Raw genomic sequence first — 20,215 nt, forward strand, 5'->3', positions numbered from 1 at the left:
CCCCCGCCCCCATCTGCAGCTTGCTGGCTCTCTCTTTCTCCCTCTCTGTCTCACTCTCTCTCTCTTTCTCTCCCTCTCCTATCGGAGCACAATGAAAGCCTGTGTATCGCCGTGACTCCGGGCAGTGGAGCCAGTGTCAGCAAAGCGGCTAACAACAGACGGGAAAGAGAAAGGAAAATACAAGCTACTTATTTTTTTTTTTTTCTTTCCATCTATAAAGCGGAGCAATACAGGAGATAGAACCACATTGCTTATTGCGAGTCCAGACCCTCAGATCCACTGGCCGGGGATGGAATGTACAAAAGTGGACAGAAAAGTGGCTGGACATGACTCGGTGCAATTTGCTGGAAGTTTGTAAGTTTGACCATCGTTTGTAAATTACTCTCGGAAGAGTTTGTCTCTCTTGATACTGTGTTAGAATAGAGCCGCCGGGGGTGAGGAAGCGTAAGCGGGAAAGAAAAAAAAAAAAAAAATGTGTTGAAGGATCTCTCTCAGTGGCTAGCGACTTCAGACTGCTTTCATTTAAGGCTAGGAAACCTTAGAGGGAATGAGGATTTTTACCGGTGATTGGATTAGCTGAAGAAAAGAGCATGGTCCAAAAGTCCAGTTACTGACATTGTTAACAATTGAAAAGCTATCTCCCTCTTTTGGGAGAAGACAACATCCTACAGTACCCCAAAGAGGAGAAAACACCGGAGCCAAGGGAAAGGGAGGAAAAATTAAAAGCCAACAGACAGCCTCTCTTGATTTTTTGTACATTCTGAACATTGCCTTTGAAAATTTCCTGAAACAGCACTTTTTTTCCTAACCCGAAGAAAAGTAAAGGCTGCAGGTTACATAGACGTGGTAGAGATGTGTTTCTCTGCAGAAACATCCCCATAAAAAATTTTTCTGAAACAACTAGGTGAGGGGGAGTCCAACCTCTATTAATACTCCTCTCAATTCCCTTTGCTGTCTGTTTCTGTCTCTGGCTTGACAATCCCTGAATTCTTGCTCTAACCCCCAGATCGTGTGTTTACAAAGTACCTAGGGGCTCTTGTCAGCCTGGTGGGGGGAAAAAAAAAACCACCAACTCTGTCCAAGTTCTCAAGAGCTGTCAAATGCAATTAGAGTAAGTTGATAAGGGTTTGTTTCCAACTAATCCTCTGCGACTGGTTCTGCTCTGTCTCCTCACCCTCTTTTTACTAACTCCCCTCCCCCACACCTTCTCCACGGCTCCCCCCAACCTCTGAAGACCTCTATTCATGTGGCCCTGAACACTGAGCTCATATTGTCAAAAACAGACTTGCCTGCAATAGCCAGCAGTAGCCTCCTTCCACCTCACCATCCCAGAGGCAGCGTTGTGTCCAGTAAGATGGGGGACACAGCGCCCCCACAGGCCCCCACAGGAGGGCTAGGGGGGGCCCCTGGGGCGGGGCTCCTTGGAGGGGGCTCAGTCACCCCAAGAGTGCACAGTGCTATCGTGGAGCGCCTCCGGGCTCGGATCGCCGTCTGCCGCCAGCACCACCTGAGCTGTGAAGGACGCTATGAGCGTGGTCGGGCTGAGAGCTCAGACCGGGAAAGAGAGAGCACCTTGCAGCTCCTGAGCCTGGTACAGCATGGCCAGGGGGCAAGGAAGGCTGGCAAGCACGCCAAGGCCACTGCCACTGCGGCCACCACGGCAGCCCCTCCACCGCCCCCTGCTGCCCCTCCTGCAGCCTCTCAAGCAGCGGCGACAGCAGCCCCACCGCCCCCACCAGACTATCACCATCACCACCAGCAGCACCTGCTCAACAGTAGCAATAATGGTGGCGGTGGTGGGATCGACGGTGAGCAGCAGTCACAAGCTTCAACCCCTGGGGACCAGAGGAACTCAGCCCTGATTGCGGTAAGGCACCTGGTTTTCTCATGATTCTCGCTGTGGTCCGCTGGCCTTTTGTGAGGGTAGAGCTTGCCTTGGCCTGAGGAGGAGCGGACAGCAAGGAAAAGGGCCAAGGTGCTACCTGGCTACCTCCCAGGCCATCGGGTAGGCAGTCTGTGCAGCTTTACACTCTTACTCATCAAGTTCTCTGGTGCTCATTCATGGCTATTCCTACACTAGTAGGCTGTCTCTTAGGAAGTAGAAAGCCCGAGCTTCCCAGAGGCCCCCTGGAGTCAAGAGTGGCTACAGGCTTGCAAGATCTGAGTGAACCGCTGAGGAAGGCCCTGTCCTCACAGATCTTCTCTTCTGGCTAGCCAGCTCTGATTAGGCCCAACAAGCCGTGCTTCAGCCTGAGTTCCTCTGTCAGTCCAGCTGACCTTCCTCAAAGCCTTTTCCTGCATTTCCCATTTCCCCTTTGAAGTGGCCCCTTCTTGGGTTAAGAGACCATAAGTGGCGATCTCTAACAGAGAAGTTCCATGAGTGTCCCCTCAATCGAAAGAGAAATGTGGGGGAAACATCCCTAAGATGGGTGAGGGAATGTTTCTGAGAGGCTTACTCCCTGATTTCCCAGGGATACCCCCACTGCCCCCTCCCACTGAGCTTCTTTTCCCGGGCACCACAGGCAGGTCATGCCAGCTGACAGCGTTCAGGACAGTGGGCAGGCACGGAAGGGGCCGTTTACGCACTATCATCCTAGGAAGTACCTTGTCTTCAGCCACTCCTGGTGACAGGACATCAAACCTGAAAGTTCTGACTGAAGTTTCTGGCTGGCAGTTCTTCCTCAGAGGCACAGACACACCCCATCCCAGAGGGAGTATCCCTTGAATCATTGGTTCTCGGTGCCAGTCCTGGTCAGGTGACCGCCTGCCGTGCACCGGCTTCCCCTGGATTTGCCAGGCCAGTGGCCTCTGGGTAGAAGGTGGAACCCCTGCCCCACAGCCCTGCAGGCCACCTCCATTTCTGAGGTCTGTGGGGCCCTTGATCTTCTGTCTGCTCGCAGCACCGCTCCGGCTTGCCTAAGCCAGCCCTAATGAAAGTCAGCAACAGGAAATAGCCATGTGAGACTAAAAGTACTGCAAAAGCCCGAAGGAGAGGAGGACAGTGCGTCCAACTCCTTTTCCAAAGGAGCTTGAAAAGGAGCTCTGGAGAGTGGACCCCCTCTCCCCGCCCCAGCCAGGCCTATAGGATGCTTCTTTGTGGCTCCCCCTTTTATCTAGCCAGGGCGTGTAGTGAAGTTTCTAGAAGTTCTGGGAAAGCTAGGTTAGTGGTCATCTGCCCCACCACACACACATTTTGCTTGGGTTGCCTAGAACTGCAACTTCCTGGCATGAGCTCCAGAGGAAAAATAACTGGTAACAGTTGAACTACCCAGTGTTTGCTGTCTCATCCTTGAATGCAGTTGACCTGTGGGGTCCTATTAGAGCTTCAAGGACTAGTTTCCCTTCCCTACCACCTGTTCCATCCCACCACTCCTTGGAATTCCCTAGGAGAGCAGTGGGAGTTTTTTTTTTTTTTTTTTTTTTTGTGAAAGGGAGCTGCTGAGGTGAATGGCAGAGGGGGTGGGGGGTGGGGAAATCACTCAAAGGGAGAGAAGAATGAGGTTTGTATGTATGTGTGTGTGTCACTGGCATCTGCAGCCAGAAGCATCTAAATGCCTTGATTGTCCTTAGTAAATTTATAATCTGTCTGCAAGTCTCCCAATAATACTGCTTTGTGCACTTCGCAGTCTCCTGGTAAGTGTTTCTGGGAATGACACAGGGGATGAGGCGCTCAGCCTTTTTCAGTGGAAAAGACCGATATCTGTCTGGGGTGCCAAAACTGGAGGTGGCCCTCGTATCTCGGCCAGGAAGGTGGCATGTCTGCTTATGGCCATTTTTGATTTTTTTCTTTTCTCCACGGTGGAAGTAGAATGAGGCTGGCTCTTTTGTGGCGGGGGGGGGGGGGGGGGGCGGACTTTGGGATGCAGAATGAAACCAGCCAACCTCAATGGTTGTTGTAACTTTACGATAGCACTCTCCATGCTGGTAGGAAGTGAAAGGAGGGGCTCCTGCCTTTCCGGACTGAAGGCTTACTGCTGCAGAAGCCAGAGGTGGCTGTTGTACCACTCCTGTTCTGAGAGAGAATCTGATTCTTTCCTTCTAACCACCAGTGACCTCCTGAAACATCGCCTTGGAGGAGGCCCCTCTCCGAGCTCGGTGATGATGAGAGGTGCCCTGTGAGTTAAGACTAAAAAGAACAGTTTCTTTCTGATGCTTGCTTTTCATTGAAAACGTGTGGTTTTGCAAAGATTGATCCACCACCCCCTTTTTGGTTATTGGAAATTCCCTTCTCCATTTTAGCTTCTAAATTTGGAGCTTTGTTACTCAGCATGGTACTCAGAGATGGTGATGCAAGTACTGTATGAACCCGATAACATTGTGTTTGAAGGGAGGCCTGGGCACTGGGAACTGATTCATCCCCGCACATTAGATCGGCAGGTCCCACCTCACATGGGCTCCTCTTATTTTCAGAGACACTATTAATTTGAAGGGATTTTGCGCGGAATGAGTGGCAGAGTTCTTTCTTAATTTTACCTCTGTGTGCATGACCAGATTTACTTCTGTCTGGGTGTATTGAAGAGTTAATCCATATGCCATAAGTGGCCATAAAGGTCCTTTCGTGGGGAGAGAGAGAAAATATTGGTCATCTAAAACCAAATATGCACTGAATCCTCAGATGGAATCTCTGTATGCTGCGTATTTGCCAGTACAATGCCTAGTATGGAGTCAGTAATACTGGAACGTGGATGGCAGGGGAACTTCTGGTCTGTGGGATTGCATCGACTTGAGGGCTATTGTGCTGCAAGAAATATATAAAGTCTGAGTTTTTTCAATAGCCCAAGTTTCCCGAACAATGCAATAACCTCCAAGCCAATGCTAATGCTCTCCACATTGACAGCCTAATTCTACAGCCCTTACTCAGCCAATTTCTTCGTTTAGCTCAAGTGCAAGTTCAGGGGAAGCCCCATTGCTACAGAGACTGCAGGAACAGGGCCTTTCAGAGGGCCTGGATTATAGGGCTTTGAGCAGATCTGCATTTCTAACCACTTGGAGCAGGCTTTAGGCACTGAATCATTTTCTGGTGAAGTACGTTTGAATCTTTGAATGAACTGTGAGACTGATTAATTGCTGGTCCAATACAGTAAGGTTTAGAGCTTCTGCGGTTCGTTATTAATCTTTCCCTATTGCCTGAGACAAGCTCTTTTTTTCCGTTGCATAGATTGTGTTGCTAGGATGGATAGATAAGTGGTTCCAAGTCATCTTTGGCTTTAGAGATTATCTTTTCTCTAACGTAGTGTGGAGGAAAGAAAGCAGATCAGACAGGGAGTCTGCCTCCCCAATTCTGCTTGATCACTAACCAGATGGGTGACCTAGGACAAGTTACTTAGCAGTCATCTGTAAAACAGAGAGAACAATATTGCTGTCCTAGTGTGTTGAGAGAAGCAAATGAATGTGTGTTTCTGAACAGGCGTTGGGAAAAAATAAAGCACTATAGAAATGCAAGGCATTATTACTAGTATTGCTAATAATAAACTACTAAGCAACGAATCATAATACCGGTTTTTCCAGGGATTAAAAGGATACTTAAGCTTTCAGTTGTCTGTTTTAAATGGTGAAATAGCTTTTATTGTAAATAGAGGGATTGGTATTTCAAATTTAGCGCTGCCAAGATAAGACTGAGTTATCAGTGTGCTTAAGTGTTCCTGAAGGTGCCAGGAAATCTTAGTTAAAACGTGCTGTGTTGTGAAAGTGGTTGGGGTCCTTGCGCGCATGTCTTTTACGGGCCCTGCCGGGACCAGAGCAGCTTGGGAAAGGTGTGTCCACCGGAGCGTCTAAGGAATATTAGAAAAGTCGTTTGCACAAATGGCATGGGAAAGTTAAATATTTTGTCAACAATAGTCTAAAATGTTAATTGTTAGCTTAAGAAAGTCAGACAAGTTAAATCATTGCCAGAGTTCCCTGGTTATTTTTAACTGATAATAATCAAGTTTCCAATTGACAGTTCACAGTCTGAGAGGTGTAAGTGGGGGGGCTTGAGAACAGAAACAGTTCATTGGCCAGATCTGGGTGTCTCCAGCTGTCTCCATGATAAATATCCTCCCCAGGACAGTGATAGGAGTGTTTACATTATTTATATATGCAGCCATCATTTCCTTAAGAACTGACCTATTTTTGTTCTGTTTTCCAGAACAAAGTAATAAAGGGAGAGTTCTTATCTCTCCAGGATTTTCCTACTACTTCTTTCAAGTAAATATAATTATAAGATCTCACAAAGGCAAAAGAGTTCAAGTGGAGAGAGAAGTTGGTACAATCCTTTATCAAAAATGGACAGAAAGCTTGCTTTGACAGCGAGGGCTATTATGTCAAGCAAGACGCCTTGCTTGTTTGGGTCAGTGTTTGTTTACAGAAGACATGTGTGTTCCTTGAAATAATGTCCTTGTTAGGTGATGTTTTTCAAACTTTAGAGTTCTAAACCTTCTAGTTTAATATTGTGTGGCTTCCCTCTGCCTGTAAACCTTTTGTAAGTTACCGAGACAAACATGGGTTTTCAGATGTTCTAAGACGTAATAATTAAATATGACTAAAAGAGTGGCTATGATTAGCTGTTCTTGTTTTTAATTGTTGTTGTGTGTGTTTGTTTTTAGTGCTGCTATTTAGTCTCAAAAAGCATGGCTGGAAATTTTAAAGAATCATCCGTTCTGCCGTGCATGGCAACGAAGCTATCCCAAGTGGATTCTGCTACTTCCTTGTTCTTTAATTCAGGCCCTTATATATGTTCATAGGCTGGATCATGTTTAATGTAAACAATTCCAAATTCTTTCTTCTGCATTTTCATGCTAATTTCCCCTCACACTCTAATCAGGCTCTGTGGGGGAATAGGGAGAAATATGTGTAAAGACATAGTCCCTGCTTGCTTACCAGTCCACTGGGCAAATCAAGACCATGTTGGTAAAGGAACGGTACAAGAACGAAGTCGGTGGAATGGACCAAAACTGATGTCAAAAATCAGAAGGAAAAAGGACTTAGTACTCATTGAGTCGTAGAATGTACCAGGCACTTTTATATTTTATATAATGCCTTAAAACAAACAAACAAAAAAAACACACTGGCGAGTAAGCAACACGTGCCCCACTTCACGAATAAGGAAACCGAGTCTTAGAGCAATAGTAAATGGGAGAATTTAGTGCACAGATTCTATATTTTGACCTGTATCCAGATCTACTTCACACCTACTAGCTGGATGAGCTTGTGGAAATGACTTTATTCTTCTTGGCTATCGGTATCTTCATCTGGAAAAACAAAGCTGGTGCTCTTTACCAGAACATTCCGCACAGTGCCGGACATATAGGAGGTTCTCAAAATGGGAGGACTGCTAGGGGTTGGTAGGAGAGAGCTTCACACCTGGCCCGGGGAGAGCCTTTGTGCGGGTCAGCAGCAGGGCCTGGGGGGAGGAAGCGTGGGACGGGGTCGCTGAGGGCGGATGGGTATCCAGGTCAGGTGTGGGACAGAGTGCAGCCTGGCTGACGGCGTTGGGTGTGAGTAGTGAGAGGGACAGGTGAGCTTGATTGCATTGCTGGTGGGGCTGAACCTCTGGCAAGAGTACGTCAGTAGCCCAGGAAAATGGTAGAGCAAGGAAGGCTCTGAGAAGTCAGCATCAGTGAAGCAATAATAATCCTTCATACACTTGAAGACAAGTATTACACTTCCCCTCCGGCAGCCTCTTCTCAGAGCACATTGCCTAAGTGTTCTGTATTACCTATCTTCAGGTCCCTAGAGCTGCTTAATGCCTTGCTATTTACACACTTCCCTTCTTCCCGGTGAGTTATATACAGCATGACATGGCCTTTGGCATCGAAAGGAGACGGTTTTAAAACACGCTCGCTAGACACAGAAGAGAAACTAAAAGAAGCTGAACCAAAGACATGCACCTTTCTTCCCAGGCTCCCCAGGCCTTCCAGGGCAAGTAAGAATTGCCCTGGGGGAAAAGCGTCTTCTCTTGACGTGTAAACTTCCCTTCCCAAAGAATGTGTTTGCCTGTTTATGAACTTGGCAAAACTCATTTCATTAAAATTTAAAAAAAAATTGGGAGCAGAAACTTGGATGAGGGGCTGTGATTCCAGATGCTGTTTGAGATTCGCTCGCTTGCTTTTTAATGCAGATGTGTTCCATAGCTTTCACTTGCCCTAAGCTCCAGTGGGGTCCCATTTTCCCATTTGGTCCAAGTTCATATGGCACAGGGAAACTTCCCTATGGAGAAGATGGCAGAGGAGAAAAGCCAACACTTTCTGATCGAAGGTATGATGATGTCAGGGTGCTGACCACAGTGAACGGCTGCCTGTTTCGACCTTTCCAACTTGTATCTAAGGGGCAGATGTGAAAGACTCAGAGCTGTTCAATTTCCTTAGAGAGGGGTTGAGAAGAGATGTCCACCCGATCTCCACTAGTCTTAAAAGAAGGCCAGAGAGTTGGGCCCTACCCAGTTGCTGAAGGAATGGCTATGAAAATGGGCAAATAACAGTGTGTATGTGCGCTTCGCTCTCCATAGACTTTAATGACTTTAGCAAAGGTCCCAAAATTTTACACCAAGGTTGTAGACATGGGTGCTTTACAGAGTTTGGAAATTAGCTATTAATTCAGTAAAGAATTATTGTGCAGTAATTCTATGCCATGAAAGTTCATGTATCCATGGTGAGCAATTTGATATAGACTTTGGCCTCTTAGTATTTATGGCTAGGAGGGGTGTGGATAGGGTTGGAAATAGAGGTGTGAAAGTTGGCTTAAGGAGACACGGTGGCATAGCAGTTGTGGGGGTGAGACTACCTGGTTTCAGATCACAACTTTACCACTTAATAGCTGTGTCTTCTTGGTTAAGTTAATTGAACTCTCCTGCCTCAGTTTCCTCAGCTGGAAAATGGAGTGATAGTAATAGAACTAGTCCAGGTTGTTGATTAAATGAGGTAAATGCCTGCTACCTGGTAGAGGCTCAGTACAATTTAGCTGTTGTTACTGTGAAAGGTGACCTGCCTGAGTCAGATTCATGTTTTTTTCCAGCTCAAAATTCCATCTTCAGAATATGTGTGAGATGTTTCATGGGGCATGGCTTTTCTTTTCTTTCTTTTTTCTTTTTCTTTTTTTTAAGATTTTATTTATTTATTTGACAGACAGAGATCACAAGTAGGCAGAGAGGCAGGCATAGAGAAAGGAGGAAGCAGGCTCCCCGTTGGGCAGAGAGCCTGATATGGGACTCGATCCCAGGACCCTGGGATCATGACCTGAGCCGAAGGCAGAGGCTTTAAACCACTGAGCCACCCAGGCGTCCATGGCTTTTCTTTTTAATATCTATTAAAATGGTTAGTGATGGATCCCGTATTATCCAGTTTCCCAAAATTGTCTAATATGGAGATATCATCTGGGATCGATTCACATTTTCCCTGGCGTGGGTTTAATAGTGTTCTTCTTGAGAACAGGATCAATGAATAGCCCTTCCATTCCTGGGATTCTAGGCCCTCTGATCTAGAACTTGACTAGAGTGTTTATTTGACTTCTGGAATAGAGGCTGGCATTCCATTCAGTTGCCTAGCAAGTTGTGGGTAAGTGAGAAACAAACTGTTTATTGAGAGTGTGGAATCATTAAATGATCAGTCCGAATTTACCCACTTAACTGAATCATTAATTTAGACTGCTGAATAATTCTTAAGTGAATCTGGTCACAGAGTCACAAAGAGTTAGAAGTTCCCTCCTGTGGAGATCTCAAATCATGCTTTTGAAAGTCAGATCCCTGGCTCAAGTCACTAAGGAATCAGTTGACTCAGTGTAACCGCAAATGAACAGCAACAGGAGTTCGTCCTCTTCCTACCCCGACCTGGGGCATGTGGAAAATTTCACGCCATCGGTGTGGTTCTTAGCTAAGAATCTCTTCCTTGCTCAGTATCACCTAAAACTTGATGCCGTAAGAAATGTGAGGAAAATGTTGCCAAGGCTTCGAAGCAAGTTTTACTGAGGATGGTTCTTAATCGAAAGCACGATGTTTCTCTGAAGAAGGGACAGGATAAGACTAGGAATAGTCTCGTTGGGTAGATGATGTTTGGGCAGGGATGGATTTATTGGTTCTAGCTCAGCAAAGAATGTAGTCAAAATTTTTTTGTTAGTGTGTTTATTCCCCATCGTTTCCACTTAATCCCCCTCTTCCTCTTGAAGTGAAATGTTCTTAGGAAACGTAGAGTCGACCTTGTGTTGGGTTTGTTTTGTTTTATATTGTTTTAACAGTGTTCTTGCTTCCTTAGTCGTCATGGTAGTTCATATGTTGATAGAGAATCATTAACATTGTCGTTTTAAAAATGTTCTTCTGTCAGAAATGTGGCTGCGTTTTATTTGTGGACTTTTCCCAGCAACACTGATAACTGTCGCCCACATGCAGCCCAACATCTTCAACTCCTCATTGGGCGACAAAGTTCTCTTCAGGTGGCTCGGATGGATTTAAATGGAAAGTTAATTACGCACCTGGGTTTGGTTGTGTTTGTGTTGGTTTTTTCCTTTTCAGAAAATTTACTTCAGGCAGAAGTTTGCTACGACTTCTAATAACTTACCAGGAGACTTTCAGATAGCAGTATACTCTCTTAACGCCGTGGTAACCGGAGTGCAAAGACGTGGCTTAATTGAATACAGTATGTACCTGTACCGTGTCTTTGGAATGATGATTGCCATTCTTAAATGAATGTGCACTGCTCATTTCTGGAGCTCTCTGGGGTCTCAATTACATAAAAAATGAAAGCATTCTCTGGCTAAGTAGCTGAGAAACGAAGTTTTTTTGTTGATGTTTTTGTTCACCTCAGTGGACCAACTGGCTAAGGCTTGCACATTTGACTGCCACAATGCACTATGTAACTTCAGACAGCAAAAGCGTGTGCTAGTGGTATTGTCCCATTTGGTTGTTTCACAGAGTGTTGAAAAAGTCCAAAGTACAGACAGAAGAGTAAACTGGAAAGAGCACCGATCCTCCTGACAGAAACAACAGGCAGAGGCTGCAGTTGAGTGAAGTTTGCACCCAAGTCCTGTAGCCACTGCACCAAAGAGAGCTTCCTTTTCTCTCTTAGATTCTTTGTATGTGGATTTGTTTGCAGGCTCAGTCCCCCAGAGAGAGATTCTGAAGGGTCTTTGTGCTAAATTAAACATTAGTTTTCTCCTTGGGAACTTGATCTTCCAGAGACGAGGCAACAATATCTTTCTGAGAGAGCTCCCAGCTAAACATTTCCCTCAGGAAGAGACCAGCTTCGGAGCCTTTTCACCTCCACTGTCTGCTTAGCTGGTGTGAGTGTGTGTTGCATAGGAATTGTTATGGCTAACCAGGTCTAGAAGCCCACGGAGGAAGGACTTTTGTACTCTAATCCTTGGTAGAACGCTGAGGGACCCACGCTGAACATATAATAAATGGAAATGGTCAGAGCACCCCCCAGATCATGGAAGATTTTAACCAACCACAAGAAGGGGTAATTCCTTTGCTCATTGCCTCCCAAATTCTGTACCCACAGCAATGAAAGGGAGTATGTTACATACAACCAATGTCATTTTTAGTCATCTCTCATCTCCATCCTGCCCAGCCCCCAAGAGGGTTAGTTCATACTGATCTGAAAATAGGACACTATTCTATCAATTTATAGGGTAGCATAAGCCCTTAGAGAGAAAACACACCAAATTCTTTACTCACAGATGAAAAAAATTAAAGCCCATTTAAAAGGGTAGTAGAGGCTGGACTAGAACCCAAGTTTTCTATTCCAGGTTATAAAGAGTTGTCCTTTTATTAAGGACTTTTAAAAAAAGAATATTTATTTATTTAAAAGTTTGTTTTTTTTTTTTTTTTTTTTTGTCAGAGAGAGCACAAGCAGGGGGAGTAGCAGACAGAAGGAGAAACAGGCTCCCTGCTGAGCAAGGAGCCCCATGTGGGACTAGATCATAGGACCCTGGGATCAGGACCTGAGTTGAAGACAGACATTTAACCAACAGAGCCAAGCAGGCATCCCAAGACTGATTTAATTTTTTAAGAGAGAGGGAGAGCGTTCATGGTGGGGCTCGATTTCACTACCCTGAGACCACTACCTTGAGATCACAACTTGAGCTGAAACCAAGAGTTAGACACCTAACCAGCTGTGCCACCCAGGTATCTTTTATAAGTCTGTAAAAACAACAGGGGCAATTTGGGAATTTTTATTAACATTTCGGTAGTAGAAGGAGCAAGAACCTACTAGATTATCTTTTAAATGATCACAGTGATTCCATCCCACATGCCCCTTTAATTGTGACTTTACCGCTCCTCCCATTCAAAAACGAGATGCTATCACCTCCGCCCCACCCGCTTGAATCTTGAATGGTCTTGTGGTTTGTTTTAAGTAGTAGTATCTGACAGAAATGATGTTGTGCTATTTGTGAGGATGGCCTTTTTTTTTTTTTTAAGATTTATTTATTTGATAGAGATGACAAGTAGGCGAAGAGGCAGGGAGAGAGAGAGGGAAGCAGGCTCCCTGCTGAGCAGAGAGCCCAACTCGGGACTCGATCCCAGGATGCTGGAATCATGACCTGAGCCGAAGGCAGCGGCTTAACCCACTGAGCCACCCAGGTGCCCGGGGATGGCCTTTAAGAAGTCCTCCTTTTTTTTTTTTTTCTTTTTTTAAAAGATTTTATTTATTTATTTGTCAGGGAAAGAGCTACAGAGAAAGAGACTGAGCACAAGCAGGGGGAGCGGCAGGCATGGGGAGAAGCAGGCTCCCCACTAAGCAAGGAGCCCAATGCAAGACTTGATGCCAAGACTCTGGGATCATGACCTGACCTGAAGGCAGACACTTAACCAACTGAGGTACCCAGGTGTCCCAAAAGGCCCTCCTTGCCTTAACATTTGTTGAGAGGGAACATCTTATATTAAGTGTTCTTACCACAAGTAATAGTAAAAATAATAAAAGGAAAGGAGAAAACATCGGAAAGTGATTGGCATGGTTATGGCCTTGCCGGTGGTGAGCGTTTCACAGATGTACACTTAACCCCAGACTTCCAGAGCTGTGTATATTAAATACGTGCAGCTTTCTAGATGCCAATCATACCTCAGTAAAGTGGTTAAGAAAAAGAAGCTTTTTGGAGCCCTGAGACCGCCATATAAAGGAGCTGGTGTAGCCAGCTGGAGGCCGAGTGTCCACACGCAGAGTGGACCAGTACCGGCTGCCAACACAAAGGTGAAGCCATCTCAGGCCAGCCCATCCTCCAGCTCTGTGCAGACAGACGAGTGAGCGAGCCCTGGGGAAATCAGCAGAGGAACCATCCAGCTAACCTCAAGAATCACGGGAAACATCGCACTGTGGTTTGCAGCCACGAAGTTTTGGGGGTGCTTGGTTACTTAGCAAAGGTTAAGGGAATCAGAGCTGAGAAGCCTTAGCGGTGACGACCGCTCCAACTCTTTAAATGCATGCCCCCAGCACTGGTCACTTAACCTCTCCGAGACTCATTTTCTGCTTTTCATGGTGGTAGAAATGGTGCCAGAACTTGTGAGGATTAAATGAGATAATATGTGGGAGCAGCTAGCGTGTGGTCTGGCCCGTGGTGGAGCCTCCCAAACATTCATTTCCTTGCTTGCTCCTTTGTCCCTTCTCACTGGGTTCTAATTTGATCCCCCCTGCCTTTGTCATCCTTGTCACTCTCACTTCATGTGCATCAGCATTCTTAGAGGCTCCCCTAGCTTGCCGTTCCTCCCAACAGCAATTTATTTTTTCCCTCCTGGATGATGGCCTGGTGCTGTCATTCCTCCTAACTACCAAATTTCCAGCATTCTTGTTACGCTCCAGGGAACACATCTGCCTTTGGTAGTCTCCCCTTAAAATAGAAAAGGGTTAACCTCATAAAGATGTCACTCCCCTTTGTACTGCTATGCCGCCCTTGGGAGAGTCAAACAGCATAGCAAATATAGATGGGCAATGTAATTGCATTCGATCTTCTAGGTCACTGAAGACTTTGCTAGCTACAAACAGCATGCTGGGGAGAACGTAAACATATTCCGTCTTGAAGGACACTGCTTCTGAATTCACCTTTTCTTTTTCTTTCCTTTTTGTAGCACATTATTCTAAGTCCCTCATCTTTCTCGCCTTACACTTCCCCAAAAGTGAACAGACCAAGAGGACATGATACAGGGACACTGTATTCTACATACTATACTGACCTGTAATAGGCTAAGAGAGTCCTGGCCTAGGAATTGGATGTTAAAGGCCTAGTGATACTAACTAGTCCAGCAACTTAGTCAAGTCCTTTTAGCTCCTTGGTACGTAGTTTCCTTCTTGGAAAAACAATAAGGGTGAGTGGCTTGGATCACCCCAGAGGCCCCCTTTGGGTGGATACACGTTGAATACGTTCCCTGCTACTTCACTTTTCCTTTTCACATGTCAGTCTCTCCTTTACATGTATCTGTTAGAAAGAACTGAAAGAAGGAAAGGTGACAAGGTGGGGAGGGTGTTTTGCTTTTTAAAGGAAATACTGGTGAGGAGGTTCTGAAGTAATCTTGGGAGCAAGGTCCAGCTGTGGCAAAGGCCGAGCGCACAGCCCTAAGAATTGCTTAACCCTCTTCCTGGGAGTCATGAACGAATCACTGCATCGCTGACCTTGTTTGCTGGAGCTTAGGGTTCCAGTATGAAAAACACAGTTGTAGGCCTGGCGTTTGATTCATTGCATTTATTTTTAGAGGAAGTACTGTTTTTGTTTGCCTAGATTATCCTAGCCACACTTGGGGCATTTCTGTGGGTAAAGAAGTTTCCCGAATGAGTACCCCTGTGAAATAATTCATGAAATATAAAATGTGAAATGAAAAGGAAAAGACAGTCTTACGGAGCCTGCTTTCCTCAGGAATTGACTAGTCTGTCTGTCTCTCTCTCTCACACACACAACTGGAAAGTGCAGATTAATGGATGGGATTTTATACGTGTCATCACTTCATTTTAAAAATATGTTTCTGCTTTAAAGAGGAACTACAAAAGAGGGTCACTGAGAAATTGGTCTGGGAGAGGGGGATTCAATCCACTGCCTCTTCCTTTTTTTTTTTTTTCCCCTTCTTATCACTAAAACCCTAAGCAGAGAGTATAATCACCTATTTCCCAAGGCAGCCCTAAGCCCTTAAAACTCAGATCTGTTTGGGGATTTAATAGAACTGGGAAAAAGGAATGCTTAGGATCTGCTCCAGACAAATCAACAAAGGAAAATTTACCCAACCGCATATTAAATCTAGAGGATTTCTTTGATAGCACCATTCCCTCCCTCCCTCCCTGTCTCTTGATTTGGTTAGAGAACAGCTCTGTAAATTGCATCTTTATGATTCCTAGAATCTTTGGGGTCTGTGGATCCCATCTGAGGCTCTTGGACAGTACAGTGCATTTTCTTTCACAAAACAAGATGTAACTAGAGGGAAGCCAAAAGGGTCATTTGGTTGTGGCTGTCATCTCATTTTTGTTTCCAAGGGTAGACACACTCAGCTTCTTTGTCTGTTAGTTAGAGACTTAGAGATGATGACTTTTTTCTAGTAACTTTTAAACTCCTTAGCTTTTCTTCTAAGGTTTTTTGTTTTTGTTTTTGTTTTTTTAGATGAAAATGTCTTGGTATTATGCTATGCACCATTGCTTTTTCTTTTTAAAAATACTAAGATAAAGGAAGTCAAGCTGTCTTTTTTCCAATAGATCGAGTCTTACTTTTGCTTGGGAAATATACCCCAGATCCTCACCACACACACGCCTGCACACACATCATCCCTACACACACACACACACACACACACACACACACCCTTTTTCACCATAATTATTTTTAGTATATTTGGACACAAATTGGTTATGTAGGTGACTTATCAAGAAAATGGAATGAAGAAATACATTAAAAAGTATGGGAAAGAAGATCAGTTTTAAAGGAAGTTGCTCCAAAAGACAAGAGAATGCCAGATTGTAGGAACTAGGAAAGAGAACATGGTATCACCGTGCTAAGTAGTAGAATGACAAGGTACCTCCATTCTGGTCCAAGTTTTACTGCTAGCTAACAGCATGACCTTGTGGCCCATCACCCCTCCTTTGCTGCTTAGTTACCCTATTTGCAACCCCAAAATGTTGGATTCCACAGCACTTTGCTTGGCTGGACTGTTATTGTCATCCAGGGTTCAGCCCAAATATCACCTGCTTGGAGAGACCTCAGGGCTGGTTATCCTAACTCACTCTCTCTCTCTCTCTCTCTCTCTCTCTCTCTCTCACACACACACACACACACACACACACACACGATTGATTTCTTTCTCTCTCCTCCTCCCCTCTCACTACGGAGGTGTTGTCTTCCTAACTCTTACCGCTACCTGAATTTATGTCACTTACTTGTTTGCTGGTGCGCTTCCTATCTCTTGCCACAGAAGATAAGCTCAGTGAGATCAGAAAGCTTGTCAGTCTTGTTCACTACATGTGTCCTAGCCCTTAGTAATTCCTGGAGCATTTTGGATCCCCAGTAAATATTTATTGAATGAATGGTCAGATCAATGGCTTTGAAACTAGAGATGTTTTTCTTACTTTTCTTTCTTTTTTTTTTTTTAAGCTTTTATTTATTTATTTGAGAGAAAGAGAGAGCAAACATGAGTAGGGGTGACGGGCAGAAGGAGAAGCAGGCCCTCCACTGAGCAGGGAGCCCGATGTGGCGCTTGATCCTGGGGCTCTGGAATCTTAACAGGAGCCACAAGCAGATGCTTAACTGACTGAGCCACCCACAGCCCCAAACTAGAGATGTCTTATGAGTCTTTCAGGAATGGAGGTATGAAAGAGAGAACGAAGAACATGTGGTGGGCCTCAGTAGTCCCCACCTCCTGTTTGATTATGCATCTCATACTTATAAAACACCAAGTTTTTAATCACAATGAAGTGTGTGTGTGTGTATCTAAAAGAGTATTTATAAGTATAGGTATAGATATGCTTTAATGTGGTTAAAAACATGGTACCAGTGCTACAGCCATTTGAAAGACACAGGAGTGTGATGACCATTTAAGATTTTTCTCAGATTGAAATTCCAAAGTCCAGCATCTCCTCAGTAGAAAACATTGGTACGAGGGCAAGGATGATGGAGTAGTAAGTTACATATACTGAGTGACCACTATATGCTGGGTCCTGCGTTAGTCCCTTGCGCCACACAGGAAGACAAAGTTCTTATTTGATGGAGTTTACATTTTGATGGCGGGTGGGGGAGGACAGCATCAAACAAACAAAGGAATGAGATAAATTTTACTAGTGATACAGTACACAGCTCTTTGTGCCGAATCAAGGGGTTGATTGGAGATTGATTTGGATTAATGAAACGGAAGCAAATCTGGGAAACACTTCAGGAAGTAGAAAGTGATAAGCATAAATAAACAGCTACCCTCAGAATAGGAGATGGGCTCCTTTGCCAGTGCCTGGACAGCTGCCTGCACCGTGGTCTGCCCTGGCCGGGCGGGGTGCTGCATTGGCCAGTCTGTGCACAGTGCAGCTCCCGATGCTCTTTAAGGAGGAAGGTGGTCCCGCCAGCGTCGTCTGTGCCTTAGAGCTATTGTGATCATTCCGTTAGGAGTCACTGAGATTTGAGAATTCAAGACAAACTCTGGAAAGGTGCCCTTTGAGAAGAAGAACATGGGCCCTCCTTTGCAATGGCAAACAAATAGGAAATTAGCATCAGAACCAAAAGGAGGTAGAGGCATAGTAGGTTCTCAGGGGGCAGTCCAAAGCAGTAACTGGTATTTGCAATTGTAATAATACCCTCTTACATGTACACAACCCATATTGCCCGCACAGAAATTCTATGTTATAAATAAGGCAAGTGTATGGGGCGCCTGGGGGGTTCAATCGGGTAAGTGTCCGATTCTTGCTTTCGGCTCAGTGTCCTCAGTGTCCCTGTTGGGCTCAGTGCTGGGTGGGGAGCCTGCTTAGGGTTCTCTCTCTTCCTCTCCCTCTGCCCCTCCTCCCCTCAAAAAACATAAATAAGGCAAATGTAGCTTTATTTATTTATTTATTTATTTTTACTTTCTTAAAGATTTTATTTATTTGACGAGAAACAGCGAGAGAGGGAACATAAGCAGAGGAGTAGGAGAGGGAGAAGCAGGCTTCCCGCTGATCAGGGAGCCCGATGTGGGGCTTGACCCCAGGCCCCTGGGATCATGACCTGAGCAGAAGGCACTTGTTTAATGACTGAGCCACCCAGGTGCCCCCAAATGTAGCTTTTTAAAATTTTACATATGGGAAACAGACTCGGAGAAATTGAGGGATACTAATAAATCTTACTTTTGAATAACAACTTTGCAGTTTGCAAAGTATGGACACACACATTGTCTCAGTTTGTTCTCTGGAGTATAATTATGCCCATTTTAGAGACTGATAACAGACTCACAATGGCCTCCACTAACCCAGTAGTGAGCAGAGATGTACCCTCCTGACCCCCAGGCCTCTCTGTGCAGGGTGCACAGCTGGCAAAGTTGAGGAGCTGAGTCCCAAATACATCACTGAATTTGCATCTAAGATGAGCTTCCAGAAGCATACCCACACAGGATTTGAAGCAATGACTCTCCTAGAAAGAATGTCAATCATGAACGGAATGAGGATGTCAGGCACCCAGGGCACATCAAATCTGGAATAAGGGAAGCTGGAAAAAGGGAGTCTTTTTTCTTTTTCTTTTTAAAAATTTATTAATTTCTAAGAATGAATACAAGGCAAGGTATGAAAGTTTTTTTAATTTGTGAAAGCCCACACTTTGCTCCCCATATTTCTTGGGGATCTAGTGAGCCAACTCACAGGTCTGGGGAGAGAGGGCTACAAGGTTGTTATGAATAGAAACTTGATCTGGAATCAAAGAAGCAGATTTGTCTGTGTGACTGAGATTGGTCTAAGTTTTTCTCAGTGTTCTTGCTTATTTTGGAATGGATATCTAAGATGGAACTTAAGGGAGAGACCTGCAGCTCTTGCTGAAAAGTGATTTTTTAATCCATTCAGATCCAAGCTGAATCTGTTTTTCATGCTGATGGGTGTTTTCTCATTACCTGGAGAAAATGCGGGTGTTCATTTTTGATGGGATTTTGTTTCAGATTTGAATATACCTTATTTATCTTTGTAGTTCTGGGGCCTACAACAATGCCAGATACCTCATAAGTCAATGTGTGTTGAAATTAAACTGTGGTGAGCCTGAATTTTTAAAGGACTCCAATCCTTTCTCTTTCTGTGATTAAATGTCCCATACACCTGATGTGAGACACTGATCTCCAAGAGACCATTTTGGTTCGGTGTTTGTTTTGTTTTGTTTTTAAATCACAGTCATTAAGTGTTTGACATGTCAGGCACTCTTCTAAGTGTTTTTCGAATATGAACTCAAGTGTCCTCATAATCACACGATGAAGTAGGTACAATCTTATTTCCATTTGACAGATGAGAAAGGCACATGACCAGGTCACTCAGCCACGAGTGGTGGAGTCAGGATTTGAAAAAACAGGGGGATGCCACTACTTGTGTGTTTAGTATGATTTCCTACTGCATCTAGGAGAAGGTCACTACACAGGTAATATCAGACTCCAGCTCACGCATGGCCCAGGCCTGCAATTTGGAAGCCCAAATGCAACAAGACATTGAAAAGTCAGTAGTGATCAGAGCTAACTCACTTTCTGAAGTGCAGATGAAATTGAGAATGAATGCCGAAGGGCTGCAGATGACTCTTTGAGACCATTCCCAACCTTCTGGAAGGTTCAAGAGGTAGAACACACTTGAACATGTAGGGTTTGTGAGTAACAAGTAACTTTTGACTTTCATGCTAGGGAAGGTTGATAGTAACCACCTGGAGGGCTGTGAGGAGGGTTCTGAGGTGATATCCAAGCTTGGTGAGAAGAGGGACATGGTGGTTCATTATTGCTATCTGCTGTGGGCAGAGAATAGGCAACATGGCTGACAAGTCCCTAGAATTTATTCTTCAGGCCCAGGAATCCAAATCTGGGAAATCTTGAATAAGATTCCCAATAAGATGTTAACTCTTTCCATAGAGAAGTAATTCAATATCTGATGATACCATTTTATAAAGTTAGGTTTAAATAGGTTACATAAATTGTAGCTTTAGGTTGTAAGTGCCTTGAAGATTGGTTTGTTCCTTGAAGACATTATAACCTGTGTTCTCTCTCAGAGCTCAGAGAAGGTGACTGAATTTTTTTTTTTTTTTTTTTTTTTTAGTATTTTATAAAGTGTAGTGCAAACTCAGCTTCATTCCCTCCCTGACTTGCATTAAG

At 44.6% G+C, this 20,215-nt stretch overlaps 1 protein-coding gene across 1 annotated transcript in view; it reads left to right on the forward strand.

Moving 5' to 3' along the window:
- MAML2 (mastermind like transcriptional coactivator 2) overlaps positions 1-20,215 on the forward strand; it is a 344,987-nt gene continuing 324,772 nt past the window's right edge. Inside the window, exon 1 of the mRNA XM_059185832.1 lies at positions 1-1,867. Within this exon, the coding sequence (XP_059041815.1) occupies positions 1,355-1,867 (513 nt within the window). The 5' untranslated portion in view covers positions 1-1,354. The remainder of the gene's footprint in view (positions 1,868-20,215) is intronic.

This window comes from Mustela lutreola, chromosome 1, assembly GCF_030435805.1.
Source record: "Mustela lutreola isolate mMusLut2 chromosome 1, mMusLut2.pri, whole genome shotgun sequence".
NCBI classification, from domain to species: domain Eukaryota; kingdom Metazoa; phylum Chordata; class Mammalia; order Carnivora; family Mustelidae; genus Mustela; species Mustela lutreola.